Here is an 18,129-nt window from a genome sequence, read left to right on the forward strand (position 1 = left end):
TTAAATTGTATTGTACAATTTCGCGCTTAGCAGCATTTGCAGGCATGATCCTTGAACCACTCTTCGAGTTTCATAAACATTTGAAAGCATAGTGTCAGTCAGCTGCTCTCCAAGAACTTGCGTCTCGCTTCATTTATGTGATTGATCCTCGACTTCTTCAGGATTTTAGGAACTTTCATCACGCAGTGCTAATCCCTAAAGTGTTATAGTGCTTCTTGAACTGCAACTGGTGAAAAATTTATACATCACCTATTTGTTTCCTATGCATTGTTTTTATGTGATCGGCTGATGATAACCTGAAATAGTTGTCGAAACCGGTACCGTTTGTAAACAAATAGGAATGTAACATGATATTTGTAATTCTACTTGTATTGAATAGGTCAAACCATTATATATCTTATTTCAATTAAATTGTGAACTCAGTTCAATATGGAACATTATGAAATTCTTATCTTTAAATTTAAAGGCTAAAACAGTCGAAGAACTCAATATGCTATGTAAGCAAACATTGAACATGGCAGTTGAATGATTCTCTGCGAACAAACTCATGGTAAATGATAAAAAGACTCAGTCAATTATATTTAATTTAAATAAAAATGAAGTAAATCATGATAATCAACATGTGAAATTATTAGGAATATATATAGATTCAAACTTGAACTGGAATGCTCACAAAGACTTTATTTCAAGTAAACTAGGTATAAAAAGTAGTGTATATCTTAAGAGCCATCAGAGATAAAGTTCCAAGTAAATATCTTGTAAATGCCTACTTTGCATTCTTTCACAGTATTCTTCAATACGGAATTCTACTTTGTGGAAACTCCACCAGTATTTCTGAAATTTTACTTCCAGAAAAGGGCATTACATATTGTAGCAAAATCTCCTATGATGGCCCACTGTAGACCTATATTTATTAAGCTTTCTGTTATGACTGTTGTGAACACACATATTTATAATGCACTTCTTAAAGTATATGCAGAAGCAGACAAAATCAAGCTCAGAAATGATGTTTATAAATATAATACCAGGTCAGCTAAAGTCGATCCGCCTCGGTCATAGGTTAAAAGGACGGCTTCAAGCCATTTCATTGTTCAATTGAATATGTTTAATAAACTGCCTTCAGAAATAAAAGAACTACCATCTAATATTTTCAAAAATAAGCTTAAGAAGTGGTTACTCATGCATTTCTTTTACTCCATGCAGAAATACCACAAAATTAATGAATTTGATATATATTTATATTACAATTTGTTATTAGTTTGTGTGTGTACTGTATATTATGATTTTAATTTTAACTATGTCTATTGTATGTAACATACTAAATGTCTGAATAAAAATTCTATTCTAGGCCTATTCTAATCTACCACAAACACAAATAGGAAAAATAAATAGTCAAAAGTTGAGAAATTCCATTTTATTTATGAACTTCAGTTTATCTGCAATGCATCTACTGCAACAAGCTACTACAGTTGGTAAATGGTACAAACAGACCTTAACAAAAAGGGTCTTTAAATGTTAGGCTGCTCATATAAGATGAGTATAATGCAGCATAGTATATTTTAACAAACAAACAAAAAAAAGTCTTTATTCAGGTCAATATTGTATTTACATTCTGAAATAAATACTGTAATAATAAAACTATATTATGATCCACGGTCTCTGGTAAAAACTAATAAAACTTCATGTTCTACTTACCTAGCACAGTGTGGCGACAGCTCTCAAGTTCTACTTGATGCTTATGGAGTTCAGCAGTTAAGTTTTTCACTTCCTCTCTCAGTTCATTATCCCTTCTTCTATATTTATCTACTTCCTCCTATGGAACAGAATACCACAGTCTATTACTGTTTGATAATATTTAAAAATAATAGTTAAAGAGTAAAGAACAATGACTAATGACTCTAAAAATACAACTAATGTATGGCCACTTTAAACTGGAGGCTTAATTAACTGAAAACAATCAACTCATCAACTTCATAATACTTCAAAGTTGTAGTTAAATTATTCTTCTGACTATCTTTTTATCATGTCTTTTTTTCAAACAGCATCAAATTACAACATTCTGTAAAACATCACTTAGGGCTTTCTTTCCTTCCCCCCAAAAAGCTACCATCAGAGAAGAGACAGAGGAATTAAAACCAGAAAGACTAATAACTACCTACAAAAGTAAATACTCTGGCCTAGAAAGCCAAGAATAACGGCCGAGAGGATCCATCGTGCTGACCACACGACACCTCGTAATCTGTAGGCCTTAGGGCTGAGCAGCAGTCCCTTGGTAGGCCATGGCCCTTCGGGGCTGTTGCGCCATGAGGTTTGGGAAAAGTAAATACTGTATATCTAAAACCAAAATGCAGTACAAGTTTGTGGAGGAATAGTAGGAAAAATTAACTGTGAAAAACAAAGGTCAAGGAAAAATACAATATATTATAAAACATATTAGAAAGCAGTGGATTGAATCTTGCTTCCTTATACTGAGAGCTCTCTTGTATATATATATTTATGGTTTAATATCTTATTATAATTGTTAGTTTTGTGTCTGTTTAAAGGTTTTATATCATATTTTGACTGTGAAAGGTTATTTTTATAAACATAGTAAGATACTCTATGAAGTATAATTATTTAGCATCCACTTGCTTCATTGCTAAGGCAGTTTTGATTTATGTGCCTTGCCAACAAAATTCTTCACAAGTTCAATGAATTGTTAAAATCACCTGGTATACCACTGATGTCACATGAATAACTAAATAGTTTTTTGTAGTACAGTGGAACCTCGGATTGCGAGTAACTTGGTCTACGAGTGTTTTGCAAGACTAGCAAATATTTTAAATAAATTGTGACTTGATAAGCGAGTGAGGTTTTGCAATACGAGTGTCACGTGTACGTACGTTTCCACCTCCCCCGTGCCTTTGTTTTGCCCTCCCCCTGCCACTCTCTTTCCTGGGAAAGTGTGTGTAATCATTTCCCGCGCTGGACTTCTGTTGGCGTGCCTTGCTCGCATAATCAACACCGTACAAGTGTACATGTTTTGTTTCTGTCATCTGTGATATAACTGTTCTGCAATGATGGGCCCTGTGAACGAAAAGAAGGCTAAAAAGGAATTCGGTCGGAAGAAGGAGATGATTACAGTGGATGAATCTATTCAATGACAATGCAATGTCGCATTTTCGTGAAATCCTCAAAAAGAGGCAAAAGCAACAGTCATTGGACAGGTTCCTCGTTAAAGCTGCACGAAAAGAAAACACTTCCAATGAGCCAACTGATAGCAGTGATTCCGTTAGTGAAACTCGTGCTACACAGTAACTCTTCTCATGCCATCTCTCGTCTCCCTCACACCAACAATGATTCTATTGTAAGGTAAAGTGCAGTTTAATTGTTTTACATTATATTTTGTTTTAGAAATGTTATGCGAATAAATGTTTTTGTGTTTCAATAGTTTCTTATGGGAAAATCTGCTTTGATATACAAGCGATTTGGATTACGAGCATGTTGCCGGAACGAATTATGCTCGCTCATGATACTACAACTTTTACTTCGATTCCTTACTGTGAGTATTCTATTGTATATTTATTTCTGTAAATAATGGCCATATGACGAGTGATGTTAACGAAGTTCCTTTTACTTCAAGTACTTTTTAATGTTATTTGTTTTACGTCCCACTAACTACTCTTTTACGGTTTTCGGAGACGCCGAGGTGCTGAAATTTAGTCTCGCAGGAGTTCTTTTACGTGCCAGTAAATCTACCGACACGGGGCTGACATATTTGAGCACCTTCAAATACCACCGGACTGAGCCAGGATTGAACCTGCCAAGTTGGGGCCAGAAGGCCAGCGCCTTAACCGTCTGAGCCACTCAGCCCGGCACTTCAAGTACTAGAGCAATTGAAGTTAGTACCTTGTGCCATTTGTGGAAATACATTAACCAAGAGGAGAATAAATATTCATATACTGGTAGTAAGATGTCACAACACCTCGTAAGAGACAGCAACAAAGGATGTCGATAAAGTGTTAACTAATAGCTCTAAAGAGAACTCTACAGGCAAAACTAGTTCAATAATTAGTAGCAGTTCCCTATTTGGTGTAAGCTTCAAAACCGAGCGTGGGTTAAGTATTCACCAATCAAAGAGGCATCGTCAGTTGTCAAACAAAATGAAAATTAAAACCACTTAAAAAAATCAACATCAGTGATCAAAACTTCAAAAACAAAGACAAATGCAGTCTTCAAGAAACAGTGAATACTTGGCACAAAATGCTCTATTGGTGAAAAAAAAAAAAAAAAAAAATCTAATTCCCTCCATGGGAATTTAGAATTTTCCATTCGGAATTGCTAGGCGGGCAATAATTCCATTGTGGAGATTTATCTCCCGTATGCAGTTATCAGACTGTGCCTCTTATAAGAGCTTCTGATAAGTTCACCTGCATACACCCCAGTGTCAGTGGGTAGGGTCTGACACATCCCACTCTGATGAGTCTAGTGTCAGACCTAAGACGAAACGCTGGTTAATAGATCAAACACCTGAAGAGCCTTACACCTGATATGTTTTTGACATTTTTGACATGCTCTATTGGTGAAAAAAAATAAAAAATAAAAAAAATAAAATCTCATTCCCTCCATGGGAATTTAGAATTTTCCATAAGTGGTATGTTCCGAGCTGTCAGCGGAGAGATGGCGTGGAATGACATTAGTAGACGAATAAGTTTGAGTGGCATTTATAAAAGTAGGAAAGATCACAATATGAAGATAAAGTTGGAATTCAAGAGGACAAACTGGGGCAAATATTCATTTATAGGAAGGGGAGTTAGGGACTGGAATAACTTACCAAGGGAGATGTTCAATAAATTTCCAATTTCTTTGAAATCATTTAAGAAAAGGTTAGGAAAACAACAGATACGGAATCTGCCACCTGGCCGACTGCCCTAAATGCAGATCAGCATTGATTGATTGATTGATGGTGATCACATTACGACTAATTGTTGTTCAACACACCAGTAGCTGACTTAGCCCTCTTCAGAAACTCAGAACTAAATTTTTGCTCAAAGTATCTGCCTTGCTGAACTGATTTCAAGGTTAAAAGTTTCTCCAAAGTTTGTTCAGACCGCAAGGATCTGAAATGTGTTTTTGTCTTTGTGACTCTGCTAAAAATCCTTCCACATTCTGCATTGCTAAGTGGAATTAATAAAATAGCAAGCATCACCTTGGAGAGTCTGTCATAATTAAGAACACCATCAGCTGATTTCATCTGACCTACTGATGCCCATTGAACATCAATTCTTCCTTTTGCCAGGTCTGTTCCTTCGAGCTGAAAGTTACAGAACTGGGAGTGCCGAATATGTTTCTTTATCTAAATGTTCTGTTTCACTAGTCAAAATGTTTGGACACTTGTTAATGAAAAATCTAAGGCTAGAAAATGATGCCTTACTTATAACAGAAATATTTGCAACTTCCGCATTAATTAAAACTTCATCTTTGAATGGAAATTTGTGTACCACGTAGTCACATGATGAAGAGAAACACTTTCTAACAGACTTAAAGAATATGCACTTTTCCTCACACTTCAAGGTGTTCACTAAAACAAATGCAGAGTTCCCTATCATCAGATCACAATCATCCTTTTGATTTGCTGGAGTATGATAATCTACATCAAGGAGAGGGGAGGGGCTTTTAATAACGTGTGGTTTCACAAACCTTGCCATCACATTCTTCAATAGTTCCTCCAAAACTGACCTCAATAAGTGAATGTGCGGCATACTTGCCTGAAGAGCTACGTTTGGATTCTCAAGGATATCCATAAAACCTGAGAGAAAAGGGCAAAAAGATTTATGTAAGCTTGATGAAAGGAACATGACAATACATGGCTCTTAGTGTCATCAGTAGTTTCTTTTTCTTTTAGTGAAACTGATGACTGGGTTTTCCTTTTAACTGAGGAGTGAGGTGAAATGTTATGACAATCCTTCACCTTTTCAGACAAACAAGATACATCTGCACTCAAACTGTGCTTAGGAATTCTGTAAGTCTTTAAAGTTCCCATCTGAGAATCCTTACTCACAATTTTGCTCCTGAATAAAGTAACCAAAGGGTCCCACTGCAGCAAAATTCTATCTAAACACCTTCTTAGTGATAACCATCGAGTAGGCACATGCTTCAGAATTTTCCTGATCTCTGTGTTGTGTAAAGTCTGAAATTCTCTGATCTTTTCTTTCCTCTTTGCACTCCTTTCCAGATAATAAATTATATCAATTATACTTTCATCTACATTTACAGGCAAGCACACCACACCCTTCTCTGCAGCAAGATTAATTAGGTGACAAGAGCAGCCTATGATGATTATATTACTATTTCTCTGCTTCAAACATCCTGCCACACCATTCTTTAATCCTACCATTACTGGAGCATTATCAGCACCAAGAGGTAGGCAGTTTTTTAATGGAATGCAGAATTCCCGAAAAGTTGAGAGCAAAAGATTAGCAATGTTGGCTCCAGTAGCATCCCTTTCTAAAAGCACAGAGAGTAGACAGCTCTGAATTTCATTGAGTTCAGGCCTAAAAAAATGTTACAACAATGGGATATATTTTCAAGTCACTTTTATTGCTGCCATCAGTAGCAAAAGAAAACAGAAAATGCACTCACCTGCAAATGTGATACAATTTTCACTCTTCTTCCATGCACATTTCTGTAATGATAGCCGCTGTTTTCGTTCTAGCACACCCATATCGTTTAGCGATTTCCAAATAAGGAAACACTTTGTGAAACAAAGGTCCCGCGTGATCGGCACAATTTACAGGCAGGTTATGTTCTACTCTACTATAAATTATGTAAATAACGCCTCGGCATTTGTCACAGGATTTATATTTTGGTTTTTACATGAATAGTTCAGTTTCTGGTTCCTTCCCACACTGGACACTCTCCTTATATTTTTCGTTTGCTTGAGTACTGTATATCGCACTTCCCGCCATGTGCAACTGAAAAATCACACCTACATATAGTACAGAATGTGAAAGTTGGTCCCTTTCTGGATTCACTCAAACATGGAAACTCTTCCCTATAAACACTTTTAAACACTGCATCGTATTTCTTTTTTGACATTTTGGCCAAAACAAATATTAAGACAAAACATATGCACTTCTGCAGGTCTTGGCCCGGGTAGAATGACTATGGTGTGCTACTTCTGAGGTTAGGTTACTCCACAGAGAATGTTACTCAATTGACTCGCTTGCAAAGAGAATGACTGAATTATAGACCAAAGAGGAGCACATGACTGGCCACCGTGCCCCATACTGCCATCTGGTATCATTATAAGAACTACTATCGACCAGCCATACTCAGTCATATATTGATAGAACAAGGAAATCTGCGGGAGTTTAAAATAATACAAAAATTACTGATACTGCTCTGAAAATCGGGAGATCAGTCCCAGCGATCGGGAGATCGGGAGGAACGATGAAAAAGCGGGAGACTTGGCACGTCTGTATACCCAATCTTCGAGAAATCTCCTGATTTAAATACATATTGGCGCCAATCAGTGTGTTTACCTCTGCAATCTTTTGAAGTGTCAAATCACTAACTTTATCCATTGTTTTTCGTATTGTACTATATTGTATCTAAAATCTCTCAGAAAATACAGAGTATAAACCAAGAAACCAACAATACTAGATATTAATAATGCACTCACACTTCAAACACATCAGCTCTTGCTGTTCTGAAGACTGAAACTGGTATTTGTTTATCAATAATCAGCTCACACAACAAATGAGCTTATTTCAGTCGATAATAGCTGTTTTACAATATTCAACCTATTAAACAAAACCAGATCCCAGAAACAAATGAACTGTTAAAAAAAAATCAGGTGCATCTAATAATATTACCACGGACTGTAGATGCTAGAAAACGTGCCTTTAAAATGCAAATTGGAAACTCGCCCAGAAGTTGGCCCCGCTGGATTAGGAATTGCCCATAGCTTGTGAATGTGTGACAGTTTGAGCGCTACTGTTGCCAGGTTTTGAATTACCATTATTGCAACGAGAGGGGCTAGGGGAAGGTCTCGAGCAGGCTGTATCTCATGAATGGGGCTGACTTGCGAATAGTATCTTTTTTTTCTTTCTTACAAGTTGCTTTACGTTGCACCGACACAGATAGGTCTTGTGGTAATGATGGGGAAAAAAAAAAAGGGCTAGAAGTGACTGTAGCCTTAATTAAGGTACAGCCCCAGCATTTGCCTGATGTGAAAATGGGAAACCATAAAAAAACCATCTTCAGGGCTGCCGACAGTAGGGTTCAAACCCACTATCTCCCGAATACTGGATACTGGCCGCACAGAAGCAACTGCAGCTATCGAGCTTGGTGTGAATAGTATCAATCCTACTCTTTTTGAAACAATTATATGAAATTAAAGGGATAATATTTCTTAGTATGTTATTAGTAGTATCATTGATTTCACTTAAATTGTGAGATAGGTTGTGATATTGATCCATGTCCTCCAATATTAAATGGCACTTGTGTCAAATTCAATAATTTCAGTGCACATAGCTTTCAATCGGTTGACAGAATGGGCTACAGCCAATAAATTACTGTGAACAGAAATAAGACTGTGACAATGACTTTTAACAAAGAGGAAAAATAGGCAACGGGAGATGTCAGATTCTTGGACAGATAACCACTTAACAGAGTGACTAAATTCAAATACCTGGGAATCACATTGAAAGTACAAGGAGCCACCTTCATAACACATATTAAGAAAAGTACAATAAAAGCAATAACTGCCATAAATGACATTAAATTTTTGCATAATATTTCCCTAAAAACAGTGTTGAAACTATTCAGGGTTAAAATAGTTCCAGTAATAACTTACGGCATCTGTTGCATCTAACAACACCTAATAAGCCATTTGAAGGACATGGAAAAAGTAAAGGCAACATTCCTGAAGAGAGCACTATGACTGTCAAAATTTATACCTTCCATACAAACTAACAAGGGAAAATATGCTGATATAGGAGATGAGACAGAAGTGGCTTCTACCATCAACATCAGCATATCGAAGATTACTTATGGAACATCACAGGAAGAAATCAGGCATCAGGATAGAAGTTAACAGTACAGAATCTAAGATCAGAGATGATTGGAAGGAAGCCTGTTATGAACTACGGCACCTCAAAACCAGGTTAGCCGTGCATGGTTTTCATTTCAAAATTTATGCTACAGAGAGGTTCAACTCTCCAAATAAAGAATGCATATGATTCTTATATGAGAAGCCATGTGATCGTTATCACATGATGGCATGTCAAGGAAGGAAGACATCATTAAACAATTTTTGCATGGAATGATAGCAATCAGTAATGAGAACAAGTGCTCTTTTTGTTTTTCAAACTATTTTTGTTAACATGATGTAATTCCTTTTGTACATTGTATGCTTTTCATTAATAAAACATTCCACATTTAACATCAACCTTGCACTGGACTGTATACATAAAACATAAGCCTCGATAAAACAGATTAATCTAGTGAATGAATACATGTATATTTCATGGCAATATTCCCTCGATTCTGTATTGACCAAGATAGGCAATATATTTATGTTTCAGTGATGGACATTTTACTTCTCACAGAATATTACAGACAAGAATTCTTTATCTTATGTAACTCAGGATGACAATCTAATGATGTTATATCTTCAAGGACATTATTATATGTGGACTACTGTTTTAATTACATTTAGTTTTTGTGGTGTGTCCAATATTTTAATAAGAATTTTAAACAGTTGACACATTTTTGAAGATTCTTAATGAAGGTTTTTTAAATGTTAATGTCCCATTTTTATAAAATCCTAGCTGGTGTACCCGTGCCTTGCTATGGAATTCTACATTGTATACCAAATTCTAGGTTAAGTAGTGTACACGTTGTGAGTAAGATTATATTAAATTGCATAGCTCTTAACATTACCATACGTCTTTTCTCATGTGAAGACTGGGTTAGGGGATTTTAATTGGAATGGCAGGCCTCCTTGCCTACTATCAGTCAATATCAAGTTGGGGAGTTTTCATTATAATAGCAAGCCCACTTGCCTACTGCCAGTCAATCGAGTTGGGCAATTTTCATTACAATGGCAGACACTCACCCTCAACCTGCCTTTTTACATCCTCACAAAGACTGTCTTTGTGGTTTTCCCAACTGAAATTGACACAGGTCATTTCAATGAAGTCAGTAGGAATGCCCCAATTACAAGCAATGCTATCATATCAAATAATCAAATAAAAAATGCACATTTTCTCACTTTTAACGAACAGTACTAGGCTGCCAATTTAACCGTCCAAAGTTCCTGAGCTGAAATGACCAGGCCACAGACAGCCAAACACTTCTCTGCCATTATTCCATTAAGTGTGCACACTGCTCACTCTAATCAGCATCTCAGAGTTGGGATTCAATAGCTGGAATACTATGATGAACCAGTGTGTTATATACCAGTACTACCAGAAAATTTATGAACCAGAGAAATGGCATGCTAAAGAAGAAAGTTATCTTACTCCCCAGCTACTTCCCACCAATATTCAGGCAGGCTGTTATATTCCATACGCAGCAGTAATTCCATCTACAGTAGATGAGTGGCCACAGAAGAAACAAAGCATATCACGAAAAACAATGGTCAATGTAATGTTACTGTTGATCAGTTTTATGAGCTTTTGATACTGAAGGTCTTCACATTTAGTTTTCTTCTGACTCTGTGATATAGGGCACCTAATGTAAAGGGAGTCTTCCTTTCTTTCATGACTCTCTCTTGCCTTATTCTTCAATAGATCATTCCTTTATGATCTCTCTTGGTCAACTCTTGTTCTTTTCTGACCCCAACACTATAATGTATGGAAGCCTAGGGAGACTTTCATTTTCAAGCCCTTTGTTGTTCTTGTCTTTCTTAGGCTCATACCTTCATTTTTCAAAATGTTGGATCCCTTACATTTTTTCTCTTTGATTAGTGTTACCCTTCCATTTTTCCTAATTAGTATTATATAGAGGATGGTTGCCTACTTGCACTTCCTCTCAAAACAATACTTACCACCACCACCACCACTGTTATCATAGTCAGTACGGTAAAACCAAATAAAACATAAATGATCAGAAATTGTATTCTCTGTGACTTTTGTTATGTAGTACTGTTTGATAGGATAAACAACATAGGTATTTAAAAATTAAATTTCAGGTGCCTTCCCCTAAACTACCATTTCAACCAGCGTGAATAAAATTATGTATAGCCTAGACTGTAGTTCCTTATTGCTCAACTTTACATACCAATTTTCATTCAATTCTGTTTACTTATTTACTCGTGGCTCAGCGTTGATATAGAATTTGCAACAAAAATCTAAATTCATGAATATCTATTATCATAGCCGGTACCGTAAAAATGTATGACATAAATGATCGAAAATTAAATTCTGTATAACTTTAGTTATGTAGTATTTATCGATAGGACCACTAATAACATAAATATTTGAGAATTAAATTTTAGGCCATCCCCTACACTACCATTTCACTTAGCATGAATAAAATGATTTATAGCCTAGGTTGTAGTAGCTTATTCCCCGACTTTACATACTGATTTTCATTCAATTCTCTTCAAATATTTTCTCATGATGTCCGGACAGACAGACAGACAGACAGACAGACAGACAGACAGACAGACAGACAGACAGACAGACAGACAGACAGACAGACAGACAGACAGACAGACAGACAGACAGGACAGAAAATTTAAAAAAACACATTTCCTTGTTACTGTGGACATGACGATACAGAAATACCGTTCTTTTTAAACTCTGAGCAATGTACAGACAAAACTCGTACATGAGGATCGTAATGTATTCGGCCTTGTTAAGCAATTACTAATATGTTGGTGATAAATGATTAATCCTGTTTATTTTTAACATGTTAGTTTTTAAGTAATAACTTTGTCTATATTATTCAGCTGAGGAAAGCCCAATTAGGATCTAAACATGCATGATGGAATGTCATATATACTGTATTTAATAGGTAGATGCTTTTTTGTGATTTCTTTATAAGAAACTAGAACATAAGCCTGTCTTCAGCAGTCAAAATTATTTTCTATCAAGTAATTGGAAATTCTAAATTGACTATTAATTTGTGTATAAATGTTATACTTGCAGGTTTTATATGGCACTTGAGTGGAATTAAAACAGGCATTATACTCTCTCCTCACAAACCAAATAATAACAATTTGCTTTATATTGCACCGACACAGATAGGTCTTATGGCAACGATACGATAGGAAAGGCCTTGGAATGGGAAGGAAGTGGCCATGGCCTTCAGGTACAGCCCCAGCCTTTGACTAGTGTGAAAATGGGAAACCACAGAAAACCATTTTCAAGACTGTCAGCGGTAGGACTGGAAACCACTATCTCCTGGATGCAAGCTCACAGCTGCATGCCCCTAACCGCATGGCCAAATTGCCCGGTACCTCACAAACCATATTGAGTGCAGTTGTAGCTTGGAGTTGTACTTTGAGGTCTATGGATCTGAGTACTCTTGAAAAAAGCTACGTACAACTGTCCAAAACACTGGAGTGGGGAAATTCATCCAAACTTCAAAGTGTGTCATAGCGGCTTATTCATTGTTACAGAATAAATTTAGAGGAAATGAATGGTATTCCTGCATTCAGAGGTGCTAAATCTATTCTTGGAATAAAACACTTTCTTCCTGAAGCTGAGCCCATTTGAACTTCTGTATGAACGATATATTTGTCTAGCTTCCGTAGATTCAATCTCGTTCCACTGCACAAACCAGTGTTATTAACCTGATTAACATTATCACACACTACGGAGTCAAAGGTAATGTACAGTATTTGGTCATCTTTGAAGCTATTAAGAACTTATTGGTTGATGCTGTTAACTTGTTAATTTGGCAAAAAATTGTTACTTTGAAAAACATTATTCTCTCACTTGGATGAAAACAAAAACCAAACGAATCTCTTAGAATATTTTTTTGAAATCCAGTTTTCTTGAATCCTGAGAGTGCCATTTGGCCTACTTCTCCACTTCCGAGTTTACAAGCATTTCAGTGAAGTTAAGTCTTCATTTTGAGCCATAAAGTAGAACATTTGAAACTTGAATGGATAACAATGGTACTGTAACAGTGAGGAATTACTGCCAGGCACTGTTGGAATTCTATACCAAACAAGATCACATTTCTATCAAAAGATGATTTGTGATTATAAGTAGCTGATCTACTGCGGAAAGAGCATAATGCGGAGTCATGGTTGCCTATTCCCATATGATTATCTTAGCCTGTCTTTTTGACGCAGCGTCTTCTGTCATTCTTATGTTTGGTCTGCAAATTTAGAGCCATTACTCTCTCTTTCCTGTGACCTGACTCAATTCACCTTTCTCCAAACGTATCATTTTAGCTTCAGTTGTTTGTCGCTGTAATTACATATTTAAATTTTCCATTTTTGCCTTTGTAAGTTTTTGTCTTCCTAGTGAAGTTTCAGTACTTTGGATGATCAGCTCACTTGAAATTTGTTGATTGAACACACAAAAGTAATACAACTTTTGACGATTGAAAATTCTTTTCAAATGAGACCCCGTGCATTCATGGACATCATGTTCTTCCAACAGATTTCTGCTGGCGTATTTCTGTGTATGTATACGGTTGAATTAAATACAAAGCTCCAAGCTCCAATGCTTCAAACCAGAGAGTAAAACTTGGTTCAATCTTAAGCCAATAGATGTCAATGTTATTATGTGCAACAAAATTACAACCTCACTTCGTTGAATGACAGGCATTTTATTGAGAAAGAACCAAGCATATGAAATTCCATCTCAGCTGAAACATGTCTCTACCATAGAAACACCTACAGCGAAGCATCCAAGATCAACATTTGTAAAGATGTCATTCCTCAAACTTGTATGCCCAACCCATACAGGGTCGAGTATAAAGCAAGATGAATCTTTGTAGCAAGGTTTTTACAATCGGATGCCCTTCCTGGTGACAACCTCATCAGAGGAGCTAATGAGATAAAATCAATGATGTGATATATGATAATGGGAACGGAGAGAGTGAAACCCCTGCCAACACATAGCCTATTCCTGTCTAATAGCACCAAAGGTTCTGTTCAAGCCCCTATGCGACGGATGAATCACCATCAACAGTGTCATATGCCCTCACTCCCTATGAACATTGCGAAAAGGTTTGGAATATAATCCAGGCTTTTGGCATGCAATCTAGTGATTATAAATTGTATACTACCACATCTCCTGCCCTGCTGGCCAACATACTAAACATAATTTTTTTTTCGACCAACAGGACTCGAACTGGCTAACCACAGTGTCAGACCATAATAGATACGTGTGGGGGATGTGTGGGATCTGATAAATGCAGCACAGGTAAAGTTTAAGGAAGCAAAGATTGTTATCAGTGGAATACTCTGTAGGAGGGATACTCACTGGAAGGGGATTGGGGATTTAAATGAGACTATGGAGTGGGTATGTCGGAAACTGGGAGTGAGTTTTCTAGATCCTAATGAGTGGGTAGGAGATAAGGATCTGCGCTCATATGGCCTTCACTTAAACCGCAGTCGTACATGTAAGTTAGGAATTTTGTTTAGAAAGGTTATAGGGAAGTACATCAGAGAAACGGGGTGATCTAAGGAGCAGTGATAAGGGTACTGGGATCTGGAAGTCAAGCAGGGATGACATAAAAATGTTAGTGCTGAACTGTAGAAGTACAGTAAAGAAAGAAATAAAATTATGTAATTTAATAGATATATACTTACCAGATATTGTAATAGGAGTTGAATCATGGCTGAGAAATGATATAATGGATGCAGAAATATTTCTACGGAACTGGAATGTGTATCATAGAGATAGGATAGGAATGATAGGAGAGGCATAGTATTCATCTGGTGAAAGAAGAATTCGTAAGCTACTAAAAAGTTAAAGATGAAAAACATGAAATTCTAGGTGTAAGGCTCATTTCTAAAGATAATAGGAGTGCAGAGACCGGGAAAGGGTAATGCTGACGCTGATTCAGAATTATTTAATAACATAATCAGCTCTGTGGGAAACGATATGGAAAGGAACGTGATTGTAGCAGGTGATCTCAATTTACCAAATGTCAATTGGGAAGGTAATACGAACAACAGGAAGCATGATCAACAAATGGCAAATAAGTTTATATGAGAAGGGCAGCTGATTCAGAAAGTAATGGAACCAACTAGAGGGAAGAATATTTTGGATGTGGTGCTAGTAAAACCAGATGAGCTCTATAGAGACACTGAAGTAATAGATAGTATTAGTGATCACGAAGCTGTTTTTGCCGTAGTTAAAAATAAATGTGATAGAAAGGAAGGTATTAAAATTAGGACTATTAGGCAGTACCATATGGCTGAGAAAATGGGCATGAGCAAGTTTTTAAAAAGTAACTACGATCGGTGGAAAACAGTAAATAAAAATGTAAACAGACTCTGGGATGGGTTTAAGGCAATTGTTGAGGAATATAAAAACAGGTTTTTACCTTTAAAGATGGTAAGGAATGGTAAAGATCCACTATATTATAACAGAAAAGTAAAGAGACTAAGGAGGAGGTGCAGGTAGGAAAGAAATAGAGAAATGATTGAGAATAGATTGAGAAACTAGCACAAATGATTGGAGAAACACACAGCATTACAGTCCTTCTGAAGAACATCCTAGAATACAACATAGTTAACATAAATGATGGAATCTTTCTTTCACAAGATATTTACCAGACCAATGGAGTAATGCAGGGTGACCCAATTAGTCCAATACTATTCAACATTGCAACTGCAGACGTATCGAAAATAGTAGAATTCAGTGAAACAGTATCACAACACATATATGCTGACGACATGGTAATTGGGTCATCCAACTTGGAAGACCTTCAGGTAGCAGTGAACAAGTTGGAAACATGGGCAGAAGAAAATGATCTGCAGATAAACAAATCTAAGACAGTAATGATGATCTTCAGGATAGGAGGAAGAGCTGCAGCAAAGGACAAAATTAAGTTTCAGAACAGAGACCTAAACGTAACAAATTCCTTCAAATACCTTGGAATAATCTTACAAATGACAATCAACTCTTACAGAATGCACATAAAGGAAAGGGCAACAACAACAACCACCATCAAAGCAATATACAAAATTAAAGACCTCCACAAAGTTTCTTTAAAAACAGCAATAGAGCTATTACATGCTGCAATAAGCCCAATTGCCACCTATGGCATTGAAATTATTTGGGAAAAGTTATCTGTGGCTGACCTTAGGGCTCTAGAGAAACTAAAAGCCAGATTTCTAAAGCGAGCATTAGGTGTGCCTACGAACACAAAGTCCAGATTAGTGTACGAACTTTGTAAAGAGCCATTCTATATCGAGGATCTAAGAATCAATCTAGTTCTGCCATTCACAAGACAAAGCGCAAATATAATTGAAGAGAGAAGAATGAAACGAGCCCAAATCGAGCTCGAATTCTATGCCACCGACGCCATGCTAGAGTGAAAATGGACAGAAGCGAACTACAAACAGCGACATGTAGTTACAAGAATGGCAGTCCATGGCTTCCACCATAAGCTATGTGCGACTAAGCGATTCCATGAGGTGAGCGATGAGTGTGTGTGCTCTCTATGTGAGGAAGTGTGTGATCGCTACCACATACTTAAGTGCAAAAAAAAGAACAAGATCAATCAACAAATACAGTGAAGACAATTAACTATTAAACTCTTTGCATATTTGTGCGCATTTCACTTATTATTAAAAGCTGTTGAAGTAAGGAGAAACTGAAGGAACTTACTACGAAATTGAATCTAACAAAGAGGTCAGCTAAGGATAACATGATGTCAAGCATAATTGGTAGTCATACACATTTTAGTGAATAATGGAAGGGTATGTATAGGTAGTTTAAGGCAGTAACAGGTTCCAAGAAGGACATTCCAGGAATCATTAATGAATAACAGGAGAGTGTAAGCGAGAATCTACAAAAGGCAGAAATATTCAGTCAGCAGTATCTAAAGATTGTTGGTTACAAGGATGATGTCCAGATAGAGGAGGTGACTAATACTAAAGAAGTATTAAAATGTACCTATGATAACAATGATATTTACAGTAAGATAAAAAAGTTGAAAACTAGAAAAGCAGTTGGAATTGATAAGATTCCTCGGGATATAATAAAGACAATGAGTTCGGATATAGTACCATATCTGAAGTACTTATTTGATTATTGTTTACATGAAGGAGCTATACCAAATTAATGGAGAGTTGCTGTAGTAGCCCATGTGTATAAAGGAAAGGGTGAGAGACATAAAGCTGAAAATTACAGGTCAGTTAGTTTGACATGCATTGCATGTAACCTTCAGGAAAGCATTCTTTATGATTATATTAGACACGTTTGCAAAATTAATAACTGGTTTGATAGAAAGCAGTTTGGGTTTAGGAAAGGTTAATCTACTGAAGCTCAACTTGTAGGATTCTAGCAAGATATAGCAGACATTCTGGATTCAGGAGGTCAAATGGACTGTATCACGATTGACCTATCTAAGGCATTTGATAGGGTAGATCATGGGAGACTACTGGCAGAAATGAGTGTGATTGGACTAGACAAAAGAGTGAATGAATGGGTGGCTATATTTCTTGAAAATAGAACTCAGAGAATTAGAGTAGGCAAATGTTTATCTGATCCTGTAATAATTACGAGGGGAATTCCTCAAGGCAGTGTTATTGGACCTTTATGTTTTTTTATATATAAATGATATGAGTAAAGAAGTGGAATCAGAGATAAGCCTTTTTGCAGATGATGTTATTCTGTATAGGGTAATAAGTTACTGTGAGCAACTGCAAAATGACCTCGATAATGTTGTGAGATGGACAGTAGGCAATGGTATGATGATGATAATTTTGTGTGGCTATTTCTAGCCAAGTGCAGCCCTTGTAAGGCAGACCCTCCGATGAGGGTGGGCGGCATCTGCCATGTGTAGGTAACTGCGTGTTATTGTGGTAGAGGATAGTGTTATGTGTGGTTTGTGAGTTGGAGAGAAGTTGGGGAGAGCACAAACACCCAGCCCCCGAGCCAATGGAATTAACCAATGAAGGTTAAAATCCCCAACCCAGCCAGGAATCGAACCCGGGACCCT

General features: G+C 36.7%; 1 protein-coding gene across 4 annotated transcripts in view; it reads right to left on the reverse strand.

Annotated features, from left to right (window-relative positions):
- LOC136867227 (FK506-binding protein 15) overlaps window positions 1-18,129 on the reverse strand; it is a 282,391-nt gene that overhangs the window by 105,659 nt on the left and 158,603 nt on the right. For all 4 annotated transcript variants that reach the window (XR_010859645.2, XR_010859643.2, XR_010859644.2 and 1 more), the window contains one exon: window positions 1,696-1,813. Coding sequence is in view for 1 of the 4 variants with exons in the window: in XM_067144367.2 (XP_067000468.2) it covers window positions 1,696-1,813 (118 nt within the window). In the remaining 3 variants the exon portion in view is untranslated. The remainder of the gene's footprint in view (window positions 1-1,695; window positions 1,814-18,129) is intronic.

Source organism: Anabrus simplex, chromosome 3, assembly GCF_040414725.1.
Source record: "Anabrus simplex isolate iqAnaSimp1 chromosome 3, ASM4041472v1, whole genome shotgun sequence".
In the NCBI taxonomy this organism is placed as follows: Eukaryota; Metazoa; Arthropoda; class Insecta; order Orthoptera; family Tettigoniidae; genus Anabrus; species Anabrus simplex.